General features: G+C 42.9%; 1 protein-coding gene across 2 annotated transcripts in view; it reads left to right on the top strand.

Annotated features, from left to right (window-relative positions):
- Fam13a (family with sequence similarity 13, member A) overlaps positions 1–22,048 on the top strand; it is an 83,511-nt gene that overhangs the window by 42,798 nt on the left and 18,665 nt on the right. For both annotated transcript variants that reach the window (XM_013029799.1, XM_013029798.1), the window contains 5 exons: positions 623–699; positions 1,626–1,668; positions 10,803–10,950; positions 19,626–19,839; positions 21,097–21,235. In XM_013029799.1, the coding sequence (XP_012885253.1) occupies positions 623–699; positions 1,626–1,668; positions 10,803–10,950; positions 19,626–19,839; positions 21,097–21,235 (621 nt within the window). The remainder of the gene's footprint in view (positions 1–622; positions 700–1,625; positions 1,669–10,802; positions 10,951–19,625; positions 19,840–21,096; positions 21,236–22,048) is intronic.

Raw genomic sequence — 22,048 nt, 5'->3', positions numbered from 1 at the left:
TACACAAAGATAATCAACAAACAGTGATTAGCTTATGATTAGGTTCAAGATTAGCTCCCGGAATTCTTAGAACTTGAGTTCTAAGCCACCCTGATTATCTGGCAATAAAAAGTAGATAAGGCTAGGCACCAGTGATGCATGCCTAGAATCCTAGCTACTTGGGAACCTGAAGTCAAGAGCCTCTGCATTTAAAACCAGCTAGAGCAGAAGAGTCCAGAAGACTCCATCTCTAAACCAGCAAAGTGCTGGTTAGAGTGTCCAAGTGGTAGAGTGCCAGCAGTGAGCCAGAAAGCTGAGCAAGGACGCAAGACCTTGAGTTCAAGCCCTGGTACTGGCTCACACACAAACAATGTAGATTGCTACCTAAAAGGTAGTGACAGTTCCGTGACACTGTCACAGGCACAAGAAAACCCAATGTACAATCTTGTGCAAGCAGAAACTCTCATAACTTCATTCATGTTGGCGAAGTTGAAGTGGGAAGATTAGAATTAGTTTACATCTACATAACTGTCTGATGTTTTGTTTTGTTTTGTTTTTTTCCCATCTTCATCAAAGCATAGGGAGTCTGCTGTGGCATATTTCTTACCATTGCTATTGACAAACTATGTTGGTTCTCTTGCAGGAGATGGAAAACGTGGCTTCCCCTCGATCGCCTGAGCCCCCTGGGTCTGATGGTCCTGACCTCATGGCCAACGAAAGGTAACGTTAGAATCTTCTTCTTTCATTGTTTTTGAGGGTACGATAAGATTGCAATGTGAGGTAGAAGAACAAAAGCAAAGCATCAATATGTGAACCAACAATATTTTATTACAGGGAAACTTCTTGAATAGAAAAATCTACTGTAGCTGGACACCAGTGGCTCATGCCTGTAATCTGAGCTACACAGGAGGCTGAGGTCTGGTTCAGAGCCAGACAGAGCAGGCAAATCTGAGACACTTGTCTCTGAATAAATAGTGGGGCGTGGGGGGGGGGCGGTCAGGGGGGTATGGAGGTATGGCTTACATGGTTAGAGCCAGCCTTGAGCAAAAAACGTGAGTGAGAATGTAAGGCCCTGAGTACTATCCAAAAAAAAAAAAAAAGTAAAAAGAAGGGTAGGAAAGGGAGGGGAAGGACTAGTACCATTAAAAACACAGGCCTGAACTGGTCACCAGAGTCTCCCACCTGTTATTCTAGCTACTCAGGAGGCTGAGATCTGAGAATTGAGGTTTGAAGCCAGCCTGGGCAGGAAAGTCTGTAAGACTCTTTTATTTCCCTAAACCATTCAAAAAAAAAAAAAGCTGGAAGTGGCACTGTGGCTCAAGTGGTAGAAACTATCCTTGAGCCAAAGAAGGTCAGAAATAGCACCCAAGCCCTGAGTTCAAGTCCTAGGACCAGCATACACACACAGAAAACTTACCTATGTGCTTGTTTCAACCTCTAGTTTGTTTTGTTTTGGTTTGGAGTTTTTTGGGGGGGGGTTGTTGTTAATTTTTATTTTCTAGTTTGTTTTTTGTTTCAATCTGTAAGAATTTTTGATTTAGGTAGAGCTAGTCAGCCCACTTTCAAAATAAATGAAATCATAATATGAATTAATATAAAACAAATGGACACTTATGGCTTTTTATTGTTGTTGTTATTGTTTACAGCAAAGACAATGAGAAAGATGGCAAAGATACCCAGCATGGTGTGGTAAGTAGCTCACAAAACTATTCCAGGGATGGGACTGCTCCTACATTGTTGTGTGTGAATGTGCAATGTTACTAGCCTGTCAAAAAGAAGCAAGCAGATTAGTGATAGGAATATAGTCAGATAAAAAAGGTAAACACCAAAACTTGAAGATTTGTTTAGAAATTTGCTTTTTAAATTACTTTATTTGGTTGTTGTAAAGGTAAACTTTTAGGAGCATGGGGATTTCCCTTTAGATTTTTCCATAAAATAATATAAAAAGGCAAAGCTCCTGATTTGATTCTCCCATAGTTTAATGTATTTTTTTAACTGACAGATATACCACGTGTGGATTTTAATTAATTTTCCAATTAACATATATTCAGTTGGGGTTCCTTAATCCAACTTATTTTCTGCATTTTGTAAACAATCAAGAAAAATGTGGCTGGTGCCAGTGGCTCACTGCTGAAATTCCAGTTCCCCAGGAAGCTGAGATTGTGAAGAGTGAGGTTTGAAGCCAGCTGAGGCAGACAAATCTGAAGAGACTTATCTCCAGTTAACCAGCAAAAAGCTAGAGGTGGAGCTGTGGCTCAGGTGGTAGAGCTCCAAGTTTGAGAGAAATAGCTAAGGGACAACGCCCAGGCCTTGAGTTCAAGCCTAAGAGTTCAAAAAAGAATGTGTGAGCTGCGGTGTGGGGGGGTACTTTTGTTTGTGCAGCACTCACGGCTCACAGGTGAGGCCCTGGCTTCAATCTCCAGGACCCTCAAAGAAGAATTCGAAAGCTGGGGACCTCTTTCTCTAGGGAATTGCACACTCTCGTATAATTTCTGGAAAGTGATGACCACAAACTCTGTAGAACGTGTTCAGGCCTTGTCCTGTGTATTCTATTAACCACAACAGAGCTGAGAGAAGGGGAGAGGGCTTCCTCTTTCTGACTTCATAGTCTCTGAGTCAATTCTTTCACATCTTATTTCCTATTCTTGTTTATGTCCTTCTTTCCTTCCTTCTTTCCTTTTCTGGGACCCAGGAACAAACGGATAAGCTTTCCTGAATGGGCACTCTCGCTTAGCTTTTTCTACTCAAGGCTGGTGCTCTAACCATTTGAGCCACACCTCCAGTTCCAGCTTTTTGTTAGCTGATTGGAGACAAGGGTCTCGTGGACTTTTCTGCCTGCGCTGGTGCAAAACTGCAGTCCTCAGATCTCAGCCTCCTGAGTAGCTAGGATTACAGGCATGAGCCACCGCACCCAGCTGGGAACCTTTTAACAAGATTGCGTTTCCTCGTGATCACTGTTATTTTTTCTGGCTTCATCTTCTCCTCGACTTCCTCTGCTCACAGCAAGCACCTCCTCATCATGCCACTGGACATTATTTTAAGGAAGGCCACTTTGCCAGCCTCCTGGAGCGCTCTCCTCAGTTAGCTCCTTTGATGCTTGTTATCTCTTATGCCATGCAAGGAAATAGAAAGACCTTTGTGGGAGAACGTCATGATATTAACTCATAATTTCCAGTGGCATCCGGGCTACATTCATGCTGGGCTCAGCTTGCCTAACTCTCTTGGTGGACAGGTTCTGTAGCAGTGGGTGAATCGCTGGGAAGGAATCTTACATGCTTCTCCCACAAGTAACGTCCAATTCTCCAATGTCCCATCCAAGTGCAGCCACCAGTCCCTGCCCAGCCCACAGCTGGCCCTCCTGGAGTGTCCACTATTCATAGTCACGATCGTGTCCATCAGAGGATAAAATTAGAGGTGAGGTCAATGTAGACTAAGCCCTGAGGAGAGGAAAAAAAGATATCACTTCATGAGATTGGAATTATTTCCAAGGTGAAGACGTGTTTGTTTCACTAAACATGTGTGACTGTTATCCATGAAAGATCTGTATGTTGTTTTTAAAGTTCTTTGCGTTGTTTCAGGGTATCTTCATTTCTTACTTTTTCTTTTTAATCTTACTGTTTCTCTGTGTTGTACTGTTCCATATCGGTAGCACTTTCTAAACCTCTGTGCACCACCCATATTGAAATCTCGCTTCCCAGTAATGCAGAAATAATCTCAAAATTTCAGAGATTAAACAAGAAAAAAATACGCTGGACTGTAGAATTCAAGAATTGGTTTTAGCTAACACTTGCTTCGTTTCGAGTTTCTTACCGCATTAGGTTCAGATGGCAGAATCGACATGTCCACTGTGACCAGCTAATATAATTTCTCTGATTTCATTTTATAACTGAGAGAAATCTTATTCTCACTAACATTGTCCTTCAAGTTTTTGTGTTTTGTTTTTTCCTTTTGTAAACTTTCAGACTCCTAAGATGACAGCAAATGGCAACCACAGAGAAAGCCGGGTGTCTGCTTTCTCCCTGCAAGTCCTCTTAGAGGTCTGCTCCCTCACATGGGCAGAAAGGCAGAAGGTTGGGTTGAGTTGAGTTGGGAGGCAAAGGCAGGCACAACACTGAGTTTATTTGTTAAACAATCTATCTATAGTCTCCGATGTATTTTGTCTGAAGACATGTGTGGAAATGGACTCTGACCTTCTCTCCTGGCTGTTTAGCTATGTAACTAATCTCGTCCACAGCCTGTGGAATCCTCTGCGGCCTTGCGCATCCCCACCCACCCATTCCTCTTTATTGTATGGTTCTAATTAAAATATGTTCAGGGCCAAACCACAACAAATAAAAAACAAGTTAACAGTCACTTCACAATAGCACAAAGGAAAGCCCGGCGTCTTTGGATGGGTTTTGGAAGGATGGATATTGTGGTGAGCTGTTCCCTCTGGGTTGTAGGAAATGAGGTAAAATAAGGAATTGCCTGGCGCATGTTTCCTGTGCATGCAGACTTGGGCATTCTTAGACTGCTGTTATGCTCTCAGATTTTGTTATTGTTGTTGTTTGGTTTTTGTTTTCTTTACAGTACTGGGAATTTAATTCAGGGGCTTGCACTGGAACTTTTTTTGTCTTAAGGTCTCATGATTATGCCCAGCTGCTCTAAGCTGCCATCCTTTAAAAAAAAAAAAAAAAGAATCAGCCATTGAACTTGAACTCAGGGCCTGGACACTGTCCCTGAGCGTTTTCACTCAAGGCTAGCATCCTACCTCTTTGAGCCACGGCTTCACTTCCAGTTTTCTGATGGTTAATTAGAGATCAAGAATCTCACAGACTTTCCTGCCTGAGTTGGCCTTGAATCATGATCTTCAGATCTCAGCAGATCTCTTGAGTAGCTAGGATTACAGGTGTGAGCCACCAGCGCCTGGCAGCTTTCCTCCTGTTTATATTTCCCACAAGCACTCACCACCATTCACCACTCTGCATGATTTGTTTGTTGAAACAGGTTCCTGCTAATTTTTTTTGCCCAAGCTGCCTCCGAACAAAAATCTTCCTGATGTAGGATGACAGGCGTGAACCCCATCGAATGGCTGTGCTTTCATTTTTAAATTCTTAATGACTTCATGTATCCAAAAGAACAGTCAACCCTACAACCAACAATATACATCAATATACATTCTCTCTGACTCTCTGTCTCTGTCTCTGTCTCTGTCTGTCTCTCTCTCTCTCTTCCTCCCCCCCCCCAAGATAAGGTCTTACTACATAGCCCAGGCTAGTTTTGACTTTGTCTCAAACTGGGGTCATGTGCTACCACACATGACATACTGTACATTCTAAAAGATACCATTGAAAATACATCTTGTTCTGCTTCTAACAAGATTTATGCCTCCTGCTCCCAATTTAATTCCTTCTGATAAGTAATTTTCTATTGTGGAAATGCTTTATGCCTCATATAAAATCTAAAGTTCTCCAACAACAGCCTTACAATGAATCTCTTTGTCAAGGAAGCAAAGCAAATACAGCAACATGGGCGGATATAACATTATCTGAGAGATCGTTTTTTATGTCCGAATTATAAGGTCAATGAAGTGTTAAATTCTTTGAGGATATTTTTACGTTCTTCATGCTTTCTAAGCCCACTGCTTAGAAGCTTAGAAGCATACCTTTGATAACAAACAAGACATTCATCATAAGCAGAAGACCATTTCCCTTTTCTTATTCTGCTCTAAAAAGCAGCACCTTTCAATCAAGACTGAGAATTAAATTAGCTATGACAAGACTCAACTGCAAGCTTTTATTTGCTCTGAGATTTCTGAAACAGCGCCATCAATAATCACCAAAACACCAGAGGGCTTTGTAGTTCACATGGCTTTTGGAAACTTGTTCTGTCCATTTTCCTTTATTGTCAGGCCAAACAGCAAATGTTTATGGTTCCATGAAGGTTCTTCAGTTAGCAGTGACTTTCCTCTGTACAAACTGTATTTTCTGGAATAGTCTTCTTCTTGCCTCTCTGGCTCTGAAAAACATGCAGGCCACTCATCCATATATCCTGTTCAGAAAGTGAGAAAAAGGAATGGAACAAATATTCACCAACTCCCTGAAGTCAGGGAAAGGGCTAGATGAACAAAGTCTCATGATAGGACATCTGGACAGGGACTAGTCTTGGCAGAGAACAGACTGAATGACGACCAGCGAAGGGCTTCTTGACCTGCAGGTGGAATCTGGCCTGAGCTCTGGGTTAGCTGAGCTGTCCGTGTTGTTCTTCTAACTCACGCCATGCTGGTACCCGTATGTTCAATGTCTGAATTCCACACTGAACCCCGTATCTTGGTTGATTCTGAATTCTGGCACCTAGAACTTAGTGAATATCCAATGAGCACTTGTCAAAGAAATATGTGAACAGAAAAATGAGGAAAAGTAGAAATAGATATAGCATTTCTTTTGTTATTACTCAAGGCTATGTGTTTGGGGGTTCCATTTCTTTTTCTCCCCCCCCCCCAATTTGAGCCTCACAAACCAAGACTTGTTTCTATACTCAAAGCAAGACTAGAAGTCTTGGAGCTTGGAAAGCTGGGATTAATTCATCTCTACCTTCCAAATCCCTCCTTCCTTGCCTACCATTATGATGATCTCTCTAAAAGCCAAAAGGTATATTTCAACACACCAACATTTAGTGTGTCTATATATGGGTGCTATTCTTTTTTTTTAATTAAATACTAAAAATTGTTACTATAAAGGTAGCGTACAGAGGGCTTACCATTTCCTAAGTCAGGTAATGAGTACATTTCTTTTTAGACAATGTCACCCCTTCCATTGCTCTCTCCTAGTTTTGACAAGGTTTTGGCTTGTGATCCCACACCTGAGCCCACCTAACCTTCATGTAAACCCCGCCAAGAAATGATGGCATGACCAAGCAGGCTAGAACTTGGGTCTCTAGATTCTAGAAACAGCACGTTTTCAAGCAACCTCAGGGTTGCTTGTCAGGGCCAACTAGTCAGGACCCAGTGTGCCTACAGGCACAGCTGCAAGTCAACTTAGGTCCACATGAGAACGGATCCTCGCGAGGTCCAGTATGGTGCACCACCACCACCACCTGCTTACAGTGGCCTAGCCTTGACCGGACAGTTGCAGTTCTGAAACCCTCCGTCGTTGAGTAAAGCTGCTGCGTTCTGCGTGTTCCTCCTGCCAAGGGCTTCCTTTCTCACGTACTCCACTTTATCAGGAAGATCTGCCCTGGCCACTCAGTGTAAACCAAGACACCAGGACCCCAGGCACCCACATCCCCTTCCCTTATTCTATGCTTCTCCATATTTCTTTATTAACTGTCCCGTTCATGTATGCCTCATTGGGGCACATTATTATTTTATCCACTGAAATTCCGCCAGGGTCTTAACAAAAAAAAAAAAAAACTTTCAGGCATGTGTTAGTTACTAAAAAAGAAAAATCCTTTGAATTAATGGGTACATTTTGTCTTTGTGTCTCTAGTCTCTGACATACAAGAGGCAGTGCACTGTGTGTGTGTGTGTGTGCACACACGTGTGCATACACACGCATGCACACACACGCTTGAACTTGGGACCTCCCACTCACACTTGGCTTTTTCACTTAAAGCTGGTGCTCTACCACTTGAGCCACAGCTCTACTTCCAGTTTTTTTGCTTGTTAATTAGAGATGATTATTGGGTTTGCCTGCTTGGACTGGTTTCAAACCAGGATCTGTGAATCTCGGACTCCTGGGAAGCTAGGATTACAGCTGTGAGCCACCAGTACCCAGGAGCAGCACTATTCTATATAGCAGATTGATATAGTAAAGAATACAGAATTCTTAGCTCAGTGTGAGAGCTGTCAGAGCCGTGGATCTGCTCTCTGACATCCTTGTCACCTTCATCTGCCATCTTCCCTTCTCATCTTAAGGACATAGCCACACTAAACCCTTCTCTCTCTATAGTCAGGATAGGTGTCAGGCCCCCCTGTCTATCCTCACCTTTGCCCCTCCTCTTCCTTCTCATCCATAGCCCTGCCCACCCATGCCGGCTGCCCTCAAGTCAAAATTGCTCCTACTGATCAATTACAGGCTCTCCTTATTGCAGATTCCTTTGCATGTCTCTGTTTGTTGATAGGTTTCCATGATGTATCTAAAACTCTGAGCCACGCTGTGGTTCTGTAGCTCCTTCTACCTGTAATTCCAGCCAGCCTTCCTATCTGGCGCTCCTCTGGCTGGCAGGTTTGAAGCCTGGCAGTGGCTTGCTCATTCATCTTCATGTGGTGTCGCCTCACAGCAGAGAGACCCATGGCTTCCGTTTGTGTCCTGTGCTCCAGGCACCAGGCCAGAGGCTTTGCTCTCCTTCTCGTATCTCCACAAGAACCTTTCCAAGATTGCTATCACTCCATAACATTTGAGAGATGAGGTGATAGAGCTTCCGGGAAGGGAAACAGCTCGGGCAATCTTCAAGCCCATCTGCCTGTCAACAGCACCCGCATCCCCAGGTCCTTCCCAAGGCATCGCAGTTAAAGTGACCTGGCATTGATGCAACTCGTGCAGAAAATACCCGAGTTTAAAAATAAAATCACACGGTTTCTGGGGCTGGGAAGGTAGCTCAGTGGTAGAGCGCTTGCCTTGCAGGCCTGAGGCCCTGGGTTCTATTCCTCAGCACCACATAAGCAAAAAGAAAAAAGCCGGAAGTGGCGCTGTGACTCAAGTGGTAGAGCGCTCACCTTAAGCTGAAGAGCTGAGGGACAGTGCCCAGGCCCAGAGTTCAAGCCCCACCGGACCCAAAAAACAAACAAACAAAAAAAAACACATGGTTTCCATTCTCCCCTATTTTGATGTCTTTGAATGTAATAAGACTTATAAACTTTTGTTGAGAACTATTTATTTACTCCCCCTCCTCTCTCCTTTCTTCCTCCCCTTTCCCTTCCTCCCTCTTTCCCCTGCTTCTCCTCTTCCTCTTTTTCTTTTCCTTTTCTCTGTCTCTGTCTCTGACCTTGTCTGTCTGTCTGTCTGTCTTTCTCTCTCTCTCTCTCTCTCTCTCTCACACACACACACACACACACACACACACACACACAAATTGGTGACTGGTTGACCCTGTAACTTTTAAAAAGCTAAATATCAGATTTGGGCATTTAGCCCATGTACACTTTGGATTCAGTTTAAGGGGCAAGTGCTTCTTTGTGACATAAATGCATTGTGTGTGTGTGTTTGTGTGTGTGTGTATGAGTTGTTGTCATTGTTGTCGTTGTTGTTGATGATGATGATTTTCTTAAATAGACCTCATTTTTAGAGTGTCTTAAAACCCCAGATTTACTTCACGGTTTTGTACATCATCATGGCCTGATTGATGCTTCATTTTGGTCCCCAGTGTAGAAAGAAAGAAAGAAACCAGTTCTGTAGCATCGTTTCAGGGAAATATAATAGTAAAAGCGCTGTCTATTCCCTGGTGATTTCAAAGTGGGTTGGATAGCTATTCAAAGTAGCTGGAAGTCTTAAATAGCACTTTATTTTAAGCATCAGAACATTGCTTCTGCATTTACAAATTCACTTATAACTTCCAGATGTTCTTCGTTTCTTTTATAATTAATGAGAGTACATTTGCTAAAAATAAATTTCTATTTGCTTGCAAAGAAAATCTCACATCCAGATCTGTGCCACTTGAGAAATACATTTGTGAATAAACACTTTTTTGAGAAAGACATTTGCTTGTAATTTTATAAGAGCAAGAAGAGTGTCAATAGCATAGTTTTACAAGAGTGGGACAGTAAAAAGACAATTTCCGTGCCAAAAATCTGAATACCAGTGCTGTTTCCGCACACACGTGTGTGCACACACTTGCACACACATGTGCACACACTTGCACACACAGATAGAATATTAGCCTTTGGGGAGGGCTCTCCCTTTGTCACATGTAGGTGCCACTAGTGAGCAAAAACAAATGTAGCTGAGTATTTAGTATTCAGAGTAGAATGAAGAGTAGGGGGGTGGAAATAAGTAATAAATTATGTATCACTGACTTGCCAGCTCCTGGTTTTTTACTCAAAAAAGAAAGAAAGAGAGAGAAAGAGAAAAAAACTTCACTCTCTCTGTGTAATTTTGGCACATTCCCAGAATGTATGTTCCTTACTTCTGGCTAAGATGCCAACTCCCCCCCCCACACACACACATACCCCGTGCTGTTTGAATTTGCACAACAACACTGCTTTAATACACACACCTCCTCCCAGCTTCTCCAAAAATAGAGAAAATAGCCACAGGAAATCTGGGAATGTGCAGGTAGACCCCTTCTTAATTGATCTATGGGGGGGGGGGAGTGTCCTCCAGGCGGCCTCTGTCCCTCCCTGCCTTGCAGGACTGTTTACCTAAGGGGCACAGAAGCCTGCAGGGAAAAGACACCAGGCTGCTGGCCCCAGCCCTAGCAACAGAGGCAGCCCGGGTTTTGTTGTTGTTTACAGTCTAAGGAGCTATGCTCCTTTAAGGGAACACAAACTCCTCTCCCTCCTTCCTGGGCCCAGTCAGTAATCAAAGGGACAGACAGCTGCCTGCAGCTCTCAGGAACAGCCCAAGAAATCCTCTCTCTCTCTCTCTCTCTCTCTCTCTCTCTCTCTCTCTCTTTCTCTCTTTCTCTCTCAGTTAAAGGCACGCAGATGGACAGTGGCCTTTCGCAGCAGAGCGGCCAGCTAGTATCCGTGTCCCCAGGGCATGGAGCCGGGGTTGTGACTGAGCCGGGGGCAGAGGCGGCCGTAGCCGGGAAGGTTTCCTCCTGCAGAAGGCGCGGAGGCGCTGCCGTCCTGCTGGGGCTGTGGTGAACGTTTTGCTGTTGGGGGAACCTTGTGTCTCTTCCTGCAGAGCGCCAGCATGAAGATCCAGGAGCATCCCAGTATCCCCGACGCGAAGCAGCCCAGGACGGATGCCGACGGCCCCCCGCAGGAGAGCTTTGTCTCCGAGGTTCCCCCACTGGACCTGCCCGCGCTGTGTGACCAGAAGAGCTGGGAAGGTAGGCGATCGACGCCGCCGCCGCGGCCGCCACCACCATGGAGTGGGGTGGGGGAGAATGCAGATGGAAGGAAGCACAGATGGAGCGTGGAATTGTGTGTGCCCGTGGGGCTGCGAGTGAGAGCCATGCATGCAGAAGTAACTGCTTTCCGGGGGACCCCCCCATCCCTCCACCTGGCACAGGAATACAGGAATGTGTCACTTTAAATGCTGCTGGAGGTGAGGGGTAGTGGGGGACAGGAAAAAAAACGTGCGTGTCCTGTGTTACCTCGCAGCCTTTTTGTGTTCTGTGACTCACCTGGAGCTCAGCATAGGGCAGGGGGCAAGGGGCCAAGAGGCTCTTCCTCTTTGCCCTGGGCCGCCTCCTCTGCCCAAGGCTCTTCAAAGCCTGCCACCTACCACCGTCATTCAACCTTCTGATTTTGTTTCGCTCCCCCCCCCCCAGAAAGAGGTTTGGGGTCGGCTTTGTCTCTGGGATTCTTTCTATGGAACCCTTTTGCGTTTAGAACTCAAGGTAACAAACTTGAGGGGTCTGCTTAGCAAATATTGAATATCAAGGCTTTCTACCCAAAACCTGTCACTCAAGGCTGGGCATTGGTTTGTTGTTGTTTTCCCTGGAGACTTTTTTGAGGAAGAAGAGGGTGCCTGGGCCCCGTGGTCTCAGGGGAATAGGGCAAGAGTTTGATCAATACTTGCTCTCTTTCATTACCTCACCTCTGTGTGGGGGCACCAAGACTCTGAACCTGTGTGGGTGAATAAAACAATAAACCCAGGGGGTGCCAACCACAGAGAAACTGGATTTCTGATTTTAGTATAAAAGGGCACCTTTGCACAATGACTTAGCAGAGTACCACAACTCTGAAAATCTCAGTTGTTTTCAGTGTCTTCCGTCCCTCCCTTCTCCTCCTTTTTTTTCTTTTCTATTTTAACGGGAGTTGTACTCTTTATGCTAACTTAGATGAAGGATCCAAAGGTGTCTGCAAAGTCCTTCAGATGAAGAAGTAACCCTGTTAAACTCTTGGGCATACAGATCCTTAGTGAGAACAGACTGGTTTTATTCCAGCTCTTTCTCCTCTAAGGAACCTGTTCTGGTTCTTTTCATATAATTAAACAGTGGTTCTGAGATTTGTTTTTATCAGATTAATCCAGCTCACAGTGCATGTATTGAAGTAGGGGGAAACATGTTTGTCTTGCTTTTTTGTTTTGTTTATATATATACATTTATTGTCTTTAAATACATGTAAAAGGGGTCTCAACTCAACATACCTTGCTTTGTTTTTTAATTAATTTAATATATTATTGGGAATTGTTTGTTTCTTGATATATTTCTGGGAATGGCTTGGTTCTTTTTTTCATCTTTGCATACTTTAAAATAATCATATGTGTTTTTAATCCATATCTTAAAAGTATCCTGCTTGGTAAGGGGCCAAAAAGAAAGTGTTTCATGTAATCACTGCTGCCCAGATGAAAGTTAAGAAGGAAAAATAATAATTAAAAAAGAACAATAATGAAAATTAATGCTGTATTTGAGTTTTAGTGATAGGGTCTGCAAGTCTGCAAGAAAGCTTGAGATAAAAATTAGGATTTGGAGTCTGAAATCAAATCAAGCACATTTGCCTCCTGCCCCCCCCCTCCTGACATAGACTGTTTGATCATTGTTATGTCACTTAATTATAAATTTACAGTGTTTCCCAGCACACTCACAGAAGCAAATAGAAAGCTGAAAATTCTCTCCAGCATGGCTAAAAGCCAATTTTTAGTTTTCTAAACACTGTTTTATAACTTTCTCTCCCAGATAAATAATAATAAGGTAAACAAGCTGGCCTGTTATTTGGAAATCCAGATAGAATGTTTTCAGAAACATTATTAGTGGCAAAATATGTTCCATTCTAAATAGACTTTGGGGATGTGAATTTTTGTTATCCATATAATTTATGAATGGCTTTCTCTGACTTTTTTATTGTCAGTTAACTGAATTCGTTGTTAAACTTGTCTATCTTAAAAATCTACATGGATTTCAAGGCCATCTTAACCATTTGCTTTCTTTTTTAACCTTTCAAATGGCAATATGGCAGCAGTATATCTGTAGGTATGTTCTACATAAAAGGAATTTCTGAAAATGAAAGCAGTGTTTGGTCACTAAAAGATTGTTCCTTTTACAGCTTAGTAACAAACAAAATGATGGCTCTCCCATAAGAAATAAATGTGGCCCTAATTTAAGCTGTGCGTGTGGAGCCAGGGCAACAAAACATAAATGAAGGTAGTAATTACCAAAACCTTATAAACCAATGACCTGCTGGAAGCCACTGTTTGAGGAAGCCCTCTGTTCCCTGTCCCCTGCTCTTCTCTGTCCCCATATCATGGCTCAGACTTGCAGTGATGTGGAATCACAGATTATCTATCAACTGAGTTAGAATGTGGTGAGCAGCCTGGGGGTGAGATCCCAGAGGATGGAAACCATGCTGTCTGCCTTCTGGGGTCAATGTCAAGAAAACATATGTGTGTGTGTGTGTGTTGTGTGCATGCATATGCATCTAATACATGATATATTTAACATATAATTTAACATATAAATCATATACTGAATGTATGCTTTCTGTAATAGTTCATAATCTATAGCTATATTTTAGGGTGCATTATGTCATCCATCTACAGGACATGACTTTCATTGTTATTCCTAGGATTTTCACTTTGCAAAGCTAAATGAATATACAAATCACATGTGCAACTCTGTGGTGGGAAGCTCTGTGTAGTTGCAGAATGAGAATAACCTCAAGAAGCTTTTTTTTTTTTTTGCCAGTCCTGGGGCTTGAACTCAAGACATAGACACTGTTCCTGAGCTTTTGCTCAATGCTAACATTCTACCACTTGAGCCACAGCACCACTTCTGGATTTTTCTGTTTATGTGGTACTGAGGAATGGAACCCAGGGCTTCATGCATGCTAGGCAAGCATTCTGTCACTAAGCCACATTCCCAGCCCAATGAAGAAGCCAATTTGTATTGATTTGGGGGAGGTGTTGTTTCTGAAAGTACTGCAGTTAATAAACATTCACCTCTTCTTTCTTTGTGAAATTAAGTTTTAAATGCTATTTATTATCGATTCATTTATTTATTTATCTAAGAGGAGGTCTTGCCTTGTAGCCCAGTCTGACCTCAAACTCTTGATATTCCTGCTTCAGTCTCCCAGGTACTGGGATTATAAATATACATCACCATGCCCAGCTAAAAGTCATAAAAATACTTAACATCTCAGTCATCATTAGATGTATCTAGATAATTACTTTGGAAAAGAAATTCTTCTAACAAACCATAAGAAGAAAAGGATTGCACAAGTTCCTCCGGTTGAACTCTTCTATCAAATATGAGCCTCATGGAGGTAAAATGAGGATTTAAAGTAGAGTCTCCTGTCTTCTAGCTGAATGAAACTCCAGAGTAATGAGGTTTAGGCATCCAGGCAGCGGTAGATCAAAGTGGTTCAGAACCAGACTCCTGGATTCCAGTGCTTGCCTTGCCACTTCACCAGTTTTCTGCACCTTTAAGAAAGTATAACAAGAACAGGTAGATCATGGTACTAGCTTGCTTGCTAAGGAATAGTTGTGAGAATTCAATGTTAAAATGTGCCAGCTGTTGCACACAGTGTGGCTGCATGGTAAGCACTTCTATGATTGTCATTGCCTTCCACAAATACCTAGAGTCTGAGGAAAAACCAGCTTCTCTTGAACTTGAGTCCATTCTATGTAATGACCATGGATGGTCCAAACTCAGTAACGACCCAGCCCTCCATGGCTATTCCTAGGGTATACCACCCACACTACCTTCCTGACTCTGACGGTGTGTTAGACTCAGGGCTGAGAATGCTGGGCCTGGGTCAGGCCTTCTTCATACCTTTGTCCTAAATATACAAGGGCTAGAAGACAGGTAAGGTAGTGAATTAGTAACGAATTAAGCAACTACCTCAAAATGTGCACATTCATGGATCAAGGTCAGCTCTGGTAGGGATGCTCTCTCATTGGTTAAAGTCCTCAGCCCTGTTCACTTACACACACTTGCCAGTGATTTCAGTCAAGCTATCCAGAATCTGCTACTAAATTTGCAGATTGGGCAAAGCCAATAGATGAAGCAAGAATTATATTTAGGTCTGATAAAGCTGGTTACTAGGGTTCATTCTAAATCTGGTAACTTTCCAAGACTGAACAACTTAAATAGCACTACTGTTGTTCTAAGGTTCGACTTTGGAACACTAGAAAATAAAAATAAATAAATAAAATTATAGGAGATCCTACAAGGGCTGGGATGTAGCTCAGTGGCAAAATGTCCTGGGTTCAATCCCAAGTCCCAAAAAAGAAAAGACCAGAAAAAAATTCCTCTAAGAAAGGAGCCAGACCTCAACAGAGTCTCTGGGAAGGGAGATGGCCAGACATCTTGCCAGGCAGTTATGGGTGCAAAGAACATAGCCAGAAGTGAAACATGGAAAACCTCAGCTCCCTTAATTCCATGCAGAGTTCTTAGAAATAAGTCAGCTCAATCACAGCCTTCTTTTCTATGGTACATGGATCCAGCATTTCCTCTAAGCACCATGGCCGTATCTCAATGACTACACTGCCATTACTCAGAGATGTGGTTCCTCTTGCTACAGTGCGTTTCCTTTGTTTCCATGGGTACTAAAGTGTCTGTATAAGAACTCCCCCAGGACCTATTTTTCTATCACTTAGATAGCAGGAATATAGCTTTTATCTGTGTTATTTCTGACCTGCTGTGATGTCAGCTGACCTGCCTGGATAGATTAATTTTTAATCGAGAAATATGTCATAATTATGTTCGTAGTTCATCGTGACAAGGCATGCCACTACCAAGGAATTCTAGTCTAGAGATGACAAAAAGCAAAATCATTGACCCAAGGAACTCTGGTCTCAATAGGAAAATACACTTAAATGGAACTTTAGCAGGGCAATCCATTTGAAACATCAGATATTTTTTTGTTTTCGCTTTAAGTAATTTTCTTGTAATATCTTTGTTTTATTGCCCTACAGTTACTGATTAAGATGTCAAACAATTGGACATTATTTACCACGTTGCCCTATGCAAATCTTACTCAATTTTTTAGGTGTGAATCAACTATTCATACACAAGCTAACGTTATATTCTTAGGTCATTTCAAACTAAAATGTAGAGGTAATGTTTCTTTAGTTATATTGAATGATGTTCTGTCTCTTTGTAACTTTGTTGAATGGGATTTTTAAATTATAAGAGAATAACAGGAAAGGGGGGAAGGAGAGAAATTGTTAAGTATTTCATATTACAGAAGCAGGAACTATTTCACTCCTGTTTGTCCTGATGGCTAATGATGAAATATTCTTTCTCATTGTCTTCAAAGTTGCAACTCATTGTGGTTTTACATACCACATAAAATGAATATGAAAATGAATTCTTGCTGAGAGTCTCATGCCTGTAATCCAAGCTACTTTGGAAGCAGAGATCTGACAAATCTATGAGACTTTTATTTTCAATTAACAACAAAAAGCTAGGAGTGGGGCTGAGGCTCAAGTGGTAGAGCAGCACCATCCTTGAGCTTTGAAGTCAGGCAAGAGCATAGGACCTTGAGTTCAAATCCCAGTATCAGCACCAAAAAAAAGGAGGAAGAGGAGAAGGAAGAGGAAGACGAAGAGGAGAAGAAGGAGGGTGAGGAGGAGGAGGAGAAGCAGGAGGAGGAAGGAGGGGGAGGAGGAAAGAGGGAGGAATAGGAGGAAGAAGAAGAAGAAAAGAAAATTCTTTTGCCCACCTCGATGATTTAATTAGGAAAATGTCACTTCTGGGGCTGGGATTTTTGCACCTAGGCACTGTATGCCTCTGGTGGTGACCCTGGGAAAAGAGTGTATTAGTTCCTCGTGTCCTTGAGATGTTGGGTCCAAAAGGAAGCTACAGAATGGAGCTGTGTTAACAAACAAGAAAATTGATAGATGGCCACCAAAGTCCAATCATAACTGAGTTCCGTGATTGGCATTTTATAATGAACTCAAAGTCACAGTTGATTGGTGACATCCCTCTCTTGGCCACATGCTTAAAAATGGTAAAGATTAATTATAACATTGTAAAGGAGATATTCTGCTAGATTCAGATACACCAAAGGGCTGAGGATTTAAGGTTCTCAGATCGTTTCTTTTCTTAATGAGTAGAAATGTCAAACTAGCCAGGACACCCTTATGCCAATATCAACATGAGACTTTGTTTTGCCAAAGCCCTCTGTCCCCATAAAATTTCTTGCCCTTCCCCCTAGTTGTTTTGCTGTAAGGTTATTACTGGCTGCATGGCTGTTGGACCCAGCCGGAGCCTTCCTTTCTCTCCTCTTCTGTCCAGGCTGAGTTTTGTCCTTACAGAAAGAGACTGCCGTCTTAAGAAATGGAAGATGAAATCTGATCAGCTCAGCACTTCCATTTTTGGCAACTGTATTTTTACTTTTGTTCAGGGATTACTTTCCACTCACCCTCTCCTAACCTCTCAGTCCATTTCTCCCCCTTTTTATGTTGGCAAAGCTGAGCTGTTCAGATCTAAGCCCTGCCACTTAGCAGAAGATGGATGGCATTTGGTGCAAGTGCTGAGATGTCACATGATTCTCCTCTCCTCAACTTCCTGAGCCTCAACACACACGAATCATGTCTGGAACACACTTCCACTTTTCAAAGGATTGAAAAGTTATCTGTGTTCTCAGATAACTTGGGTTCTCTTACATATTGAACCTCCTTTCACATGAAGCAATTTTTTTTAATGTGCCTCTCTTCTCTATTTTGCTGTGGTTTCTTCACAGTTTTCATGAAAGACCCAGCCGATGCAAAATGGAAGCACTGATCTGAAGGCAAGGGACCAAGTTTCAGAGCCAGCACTTGCTATTGATTAAGTTTCGCTGTCATCTGCTAAGGGATCCCCTGGTTCTCAGACCCGTCTACACTCCAGATCACCTGGAAAGCTTTTACGTGTGGGGTTGTGTGTCTCTGTGTCTGTCAGCCAGGCACAGCAGGACCTTCACTAAACATCCTGCTCACCTGGGTGGAGTAGAGCTCAGTATGGATATTTCCCTATGAGACTATAATGAGAGAAATCGTGGATTATGAATGAGGCTACTCCTAGCTCTAGATTTTTAAAAAAGAGCCAGATCTCTAGATAAAAAGAGAACCAGGTCTTTCTTCCTAGATAAAAAGCCTATGTAAGAAATAATAAACTCATTTAACGTAAGTTCATACATTTTATAGTTTCATGGCTGAAGGAGCAGCTGACAGTTTCATGATTCAGAATATAAAAATCTCAGAATTTAAGAACAATAAACAAATTTCAGCCTTATGTAACTGACTAACTCACAAGTACAATTAAAGCTTAGCTTTTTTTCAATGCAGAGTATTCTAAATAGAATACTGTACAACCCTGAGACTTACCTTTAAATTCTTTTCAGTGATTTTTTTTAATAAGGTAGAGGGACTTAGAAATAAATATCAAGGAGGGTCTAACAGTTAATTGAATGAACATTACCCTTCTCCCTCCCAAAATGACAGGTGGGGATTGTTGAAAATTCTCTTATCCAGCCTGGGCCTCTGGAGAGTGTTGTTTTTTGTTCCCCTCCTCTTTGGACTTATTATGTTCTCTCTCTAACTGTATTCTTAAGGCACTGCTGCAATTCCAAGTGCAAAACAATGAATCAGAACCAGGGCTAATCCCAATCACTAAGCAGAAGCACAGGAAACAGCTTAGTGAAGGACTGAAGTGAAAGTTGTGAACCCTCAATTGGCTCTCACAAAGCAAATGTGATGGCTAAGTCATTTTAATGCCAGCCATGGTACCAAATGCCTCTCTTTTCTTTTCAGCAATAGCTTATGTGTAAAAGTTTTCATCACTGACCTGCTGGCCCTGCTCCTTCCAACCCATTCATCAGAGCATTCATAGCAATTTATTTTTGTTTTGTCCGTTGTGGGGCTTGAACTCTGGGCCTGGGCGCTGTCCCTCAGCTCTTCAGCTCTAGGCAAGTGCTCTACCACTTGAGCCACAGCACCACTTCCGGTTTTTCTGGTGGCTAATTGGAGATAGGATTCTCACAGACTTTCCTGGCTTTGAGCTGTGATCCTCACATCTGGATAGCTGGGATTATAGGCGTGAGCCACCAGCGCCCAGCTCATAGCAAATTCTTTTTTGAGAGCAGGTAAGAATAGAGATAAAATGTGGAGAATGTATACAATGTGATCATTTTAATCTGTCCCTGGTATCTAAAATGAAGATCCATGCAGTATACAACTTCTAAAAGCATTCGGGAACAGTAATTCCCAAACCGGTGTTGCCACTGATTGAGATACGTTTTACTTATCAATTGATTTGTTGAATTAAAACCCCTTTGTACTTAAAGATAATAATAAAGCCAGACACCAGTGCCTCACACCTGTAATCCTAGCTACTCAAGAGGCTGAGAGCTAAGGATCTTAAAGCCAGCTGGGGCAGGAAAGCCTGTGAGACTCTTTATCTATGATTATCCACCAAAAAGCTGGAAGTAGAGCTGTGTCTCAAGAGGTAGAGTGCCAGCTCAGGGACATCACCCAGCCCTGAGTTGAAGCCCCAGGACCTACACACGCAAACACAAAAAGATAATAATAATAACAATGTGAACAATGTTGATCTCTTTTTGCCATTTTTTTCCCCAGAGCCGGTCCCTACCTTTTCCTCCTGGCAGCGGGAGAACGTGGACTCTGACGAAGCCCGCCTCTCCCCCCAGGCTGGACGCCTGATTCACCAACTTCTAGACGAAGACAGTGACCCCATGCTCTCCCCTCGCTTCTACGCCTATGGGCAGAGCAGGCAATACCTGGATGACACAGAAGTGCCTCCATCTCCCCCCAATTCCCATTCTTTCATGAGGTAGGTGGATATGGGCTGCTAGTAAGCAAATGGGTCATGCCCACGAACTGAGGAGAAAATAGAGATGGTGCTGATAGCTGGGGACTTTGTAAAAAAAAACAACATTTACCCAAATGTTTACAAACAAGACCTCACCAAAGCTACCAGCACAACTATGTTTATTGCAGCATTATTTACCCTAGCTAAGATATGGAACCAACCCAGATGCCCCTGAGTAGATGAATGGATCAAGAAAATGTGGTATATATACACACAATGGAATTGTATGCCTCCATCAGAAAGAATGACACTGCCCCATTTGTTAGGAAATGGAAAGGCTTGGAAAAAATTGTATTAAGTGAAGTAAGCCAGGCCCAAAGAAACATGGGTCCTATGGTTTCCCTTATTTGCCATATCTAGTATATGTCTGAGTCAAGCAGAAAAAGTCAGATAAGTTGATGTTGGGGAAATGAACCCTAAGAGATGTATTCAAATGTTTTTTTTTCTTTCATGTGATTGTTTCTAAGACATTTATAAGATTATTTCTTTGTTGATTTGCATGTCCCTTCCCCACAGTATAACCCCTGCTTTCACTGTATTTGATGTCGGTATACTTTGTGGAGGGAAAGGAGAAAAACCAATCGTTTAAATAGGGATACAGGTGGACCCATTGCAACAATGAGATGTAACAAACTTTACAACTTTGGTGGGGGGGGGGGAAGGAGGGAGGGGAGCCGGGAGGTTGGGGGGGGGGGGGGGGGGGGAGGATGGGAAGGGGAAACAAAGGAGGAGGCTACAATGCTTGATAAGAAATGTACTCATTATCTTGCCCATGTAATTGTAACCCCTCTGTACAGTATTTTCACAATAAAAAAAATGTCATTCAAAAAAAAAACCCAACATTTAAATTGGAGTCTATGCAGGAACACCACTGAAATTTTCCGTCCTAGTAGGCTCTTTTTGTGGCTTTCCAGTTGAACCACAGCCCAACTGCAACACTGCGTTCAGATTCCCATTCTCATTGCTTTCCTGAGTTCCTTAGATCTTTTACATTAGGCCTGTCTTTGCTAATGGTAAATGTGAGTACAGAAAGGCTAGGGGCACTTTGCAGGTGGGACAGACAGAGCTCAAAGTTGCTCCTTTTTTTTTTGAGAGGATGGGCGGGAGCCATCCTCTTCCCCTGGTCACACATCACATCCAGCGTCCATGCCCCAAGGCGTCTCCCAGACACCAGGGGTTGTTTATGGGAGGAGCTGACCTAGGTTGTGCCCCTCACAGGCGAAGAAGCTCCTCCCTGGGGTCCTATGATGATGAGCAGGAAGACCTGACACCCGCCCAGCTCACCCGAAGGATTCAGAGCCTAAAAAAGAAGATCCGCAAGTTTGAGGACCGATTTGAAGAAGAGAGGAAATACAGAGTAAGTGTCCCCACTGAACCCCCTGTTCCTCCTGGCTCCTGGCATGCCAGCATGTCAGTGACTCAGAGAAGGGACACTTTGAGGGAATCTCAAAACAAAAGACAACCCAGACACTAAGGTAATCCTAGCTTCTCAGGAGGCTGAGATCTAAGGATCAAGGTTCAAAGAAGCCAGCCCAGGTAGGAAGGTCCATGAGACTCTTATTCTGAATTAACCAGCAAAAAGCTGGACATAGAGGTATGGCTCAAGTGGTATAGCAGCAGCCTTGAGTTCACACCTAAGTTCACGCCGCAGTGCTGGCACCTGCATGTTGTAAATGTGAGCAGGAATGGGAAAAAGCAGTGGATGAAATCTTTGTTTTGGCTCAAATTTAGTTCAAGATCATCTTCTAAACTTTCCTTAGTGCTGATCTCATTATACTTTCAGCTCTATTCTAACGCTTTCCACTAGGGGGGCTAGAAGTCATGTTTCATGGTTTCAGTATTTTCTGCTACATTAGCCAGACAGGCTTTTGTAGGTTTCCCACCAAAAAAAGAAAAGAAAAAAATGGCAAGAGCTGGGTACTGGTGGTTCATGCTTATAATACTAGCTACTCAGGAGACTGAGATCAGAAGGATCATGGTTCAAAGCCAGCCTTTGAACCATTTAAGTCGGTGAGACTCTTATCTCCAATTAACCACCAGAAAAAAAAAAAAAAGGTTGGCTTAAATGGTAGAGCCCTAGACTTGAGCAAAAAAGCCCAGGGACAGCACCCAGGCCCTGAGCTCAAGCCCTGGGACCAGCACCAAACAAACAGATGGAAAGAGGATTATG

This window comes from Dipodomys ordii, unplaced genomic scaffold (assembly GCF_000151885.1).
Source record: "Dipodomys ordii isolate 6190 unplaced genomic scaffold, Dord_2.0 Scaffold122, whole genome shotgun sequence".
NCBI classification, from domain to species: domain Eukaryota; kingdom Metazoa; phylum Chordata; class Mammalia; order Rodentia; family Heteromyidae; genus Dipodomys; species Dipodomys ordii.
Note: the sequence above shows the minus strand (reverse complement) of the source record. Positions and strands in the feature narration are given on the sequence as shown.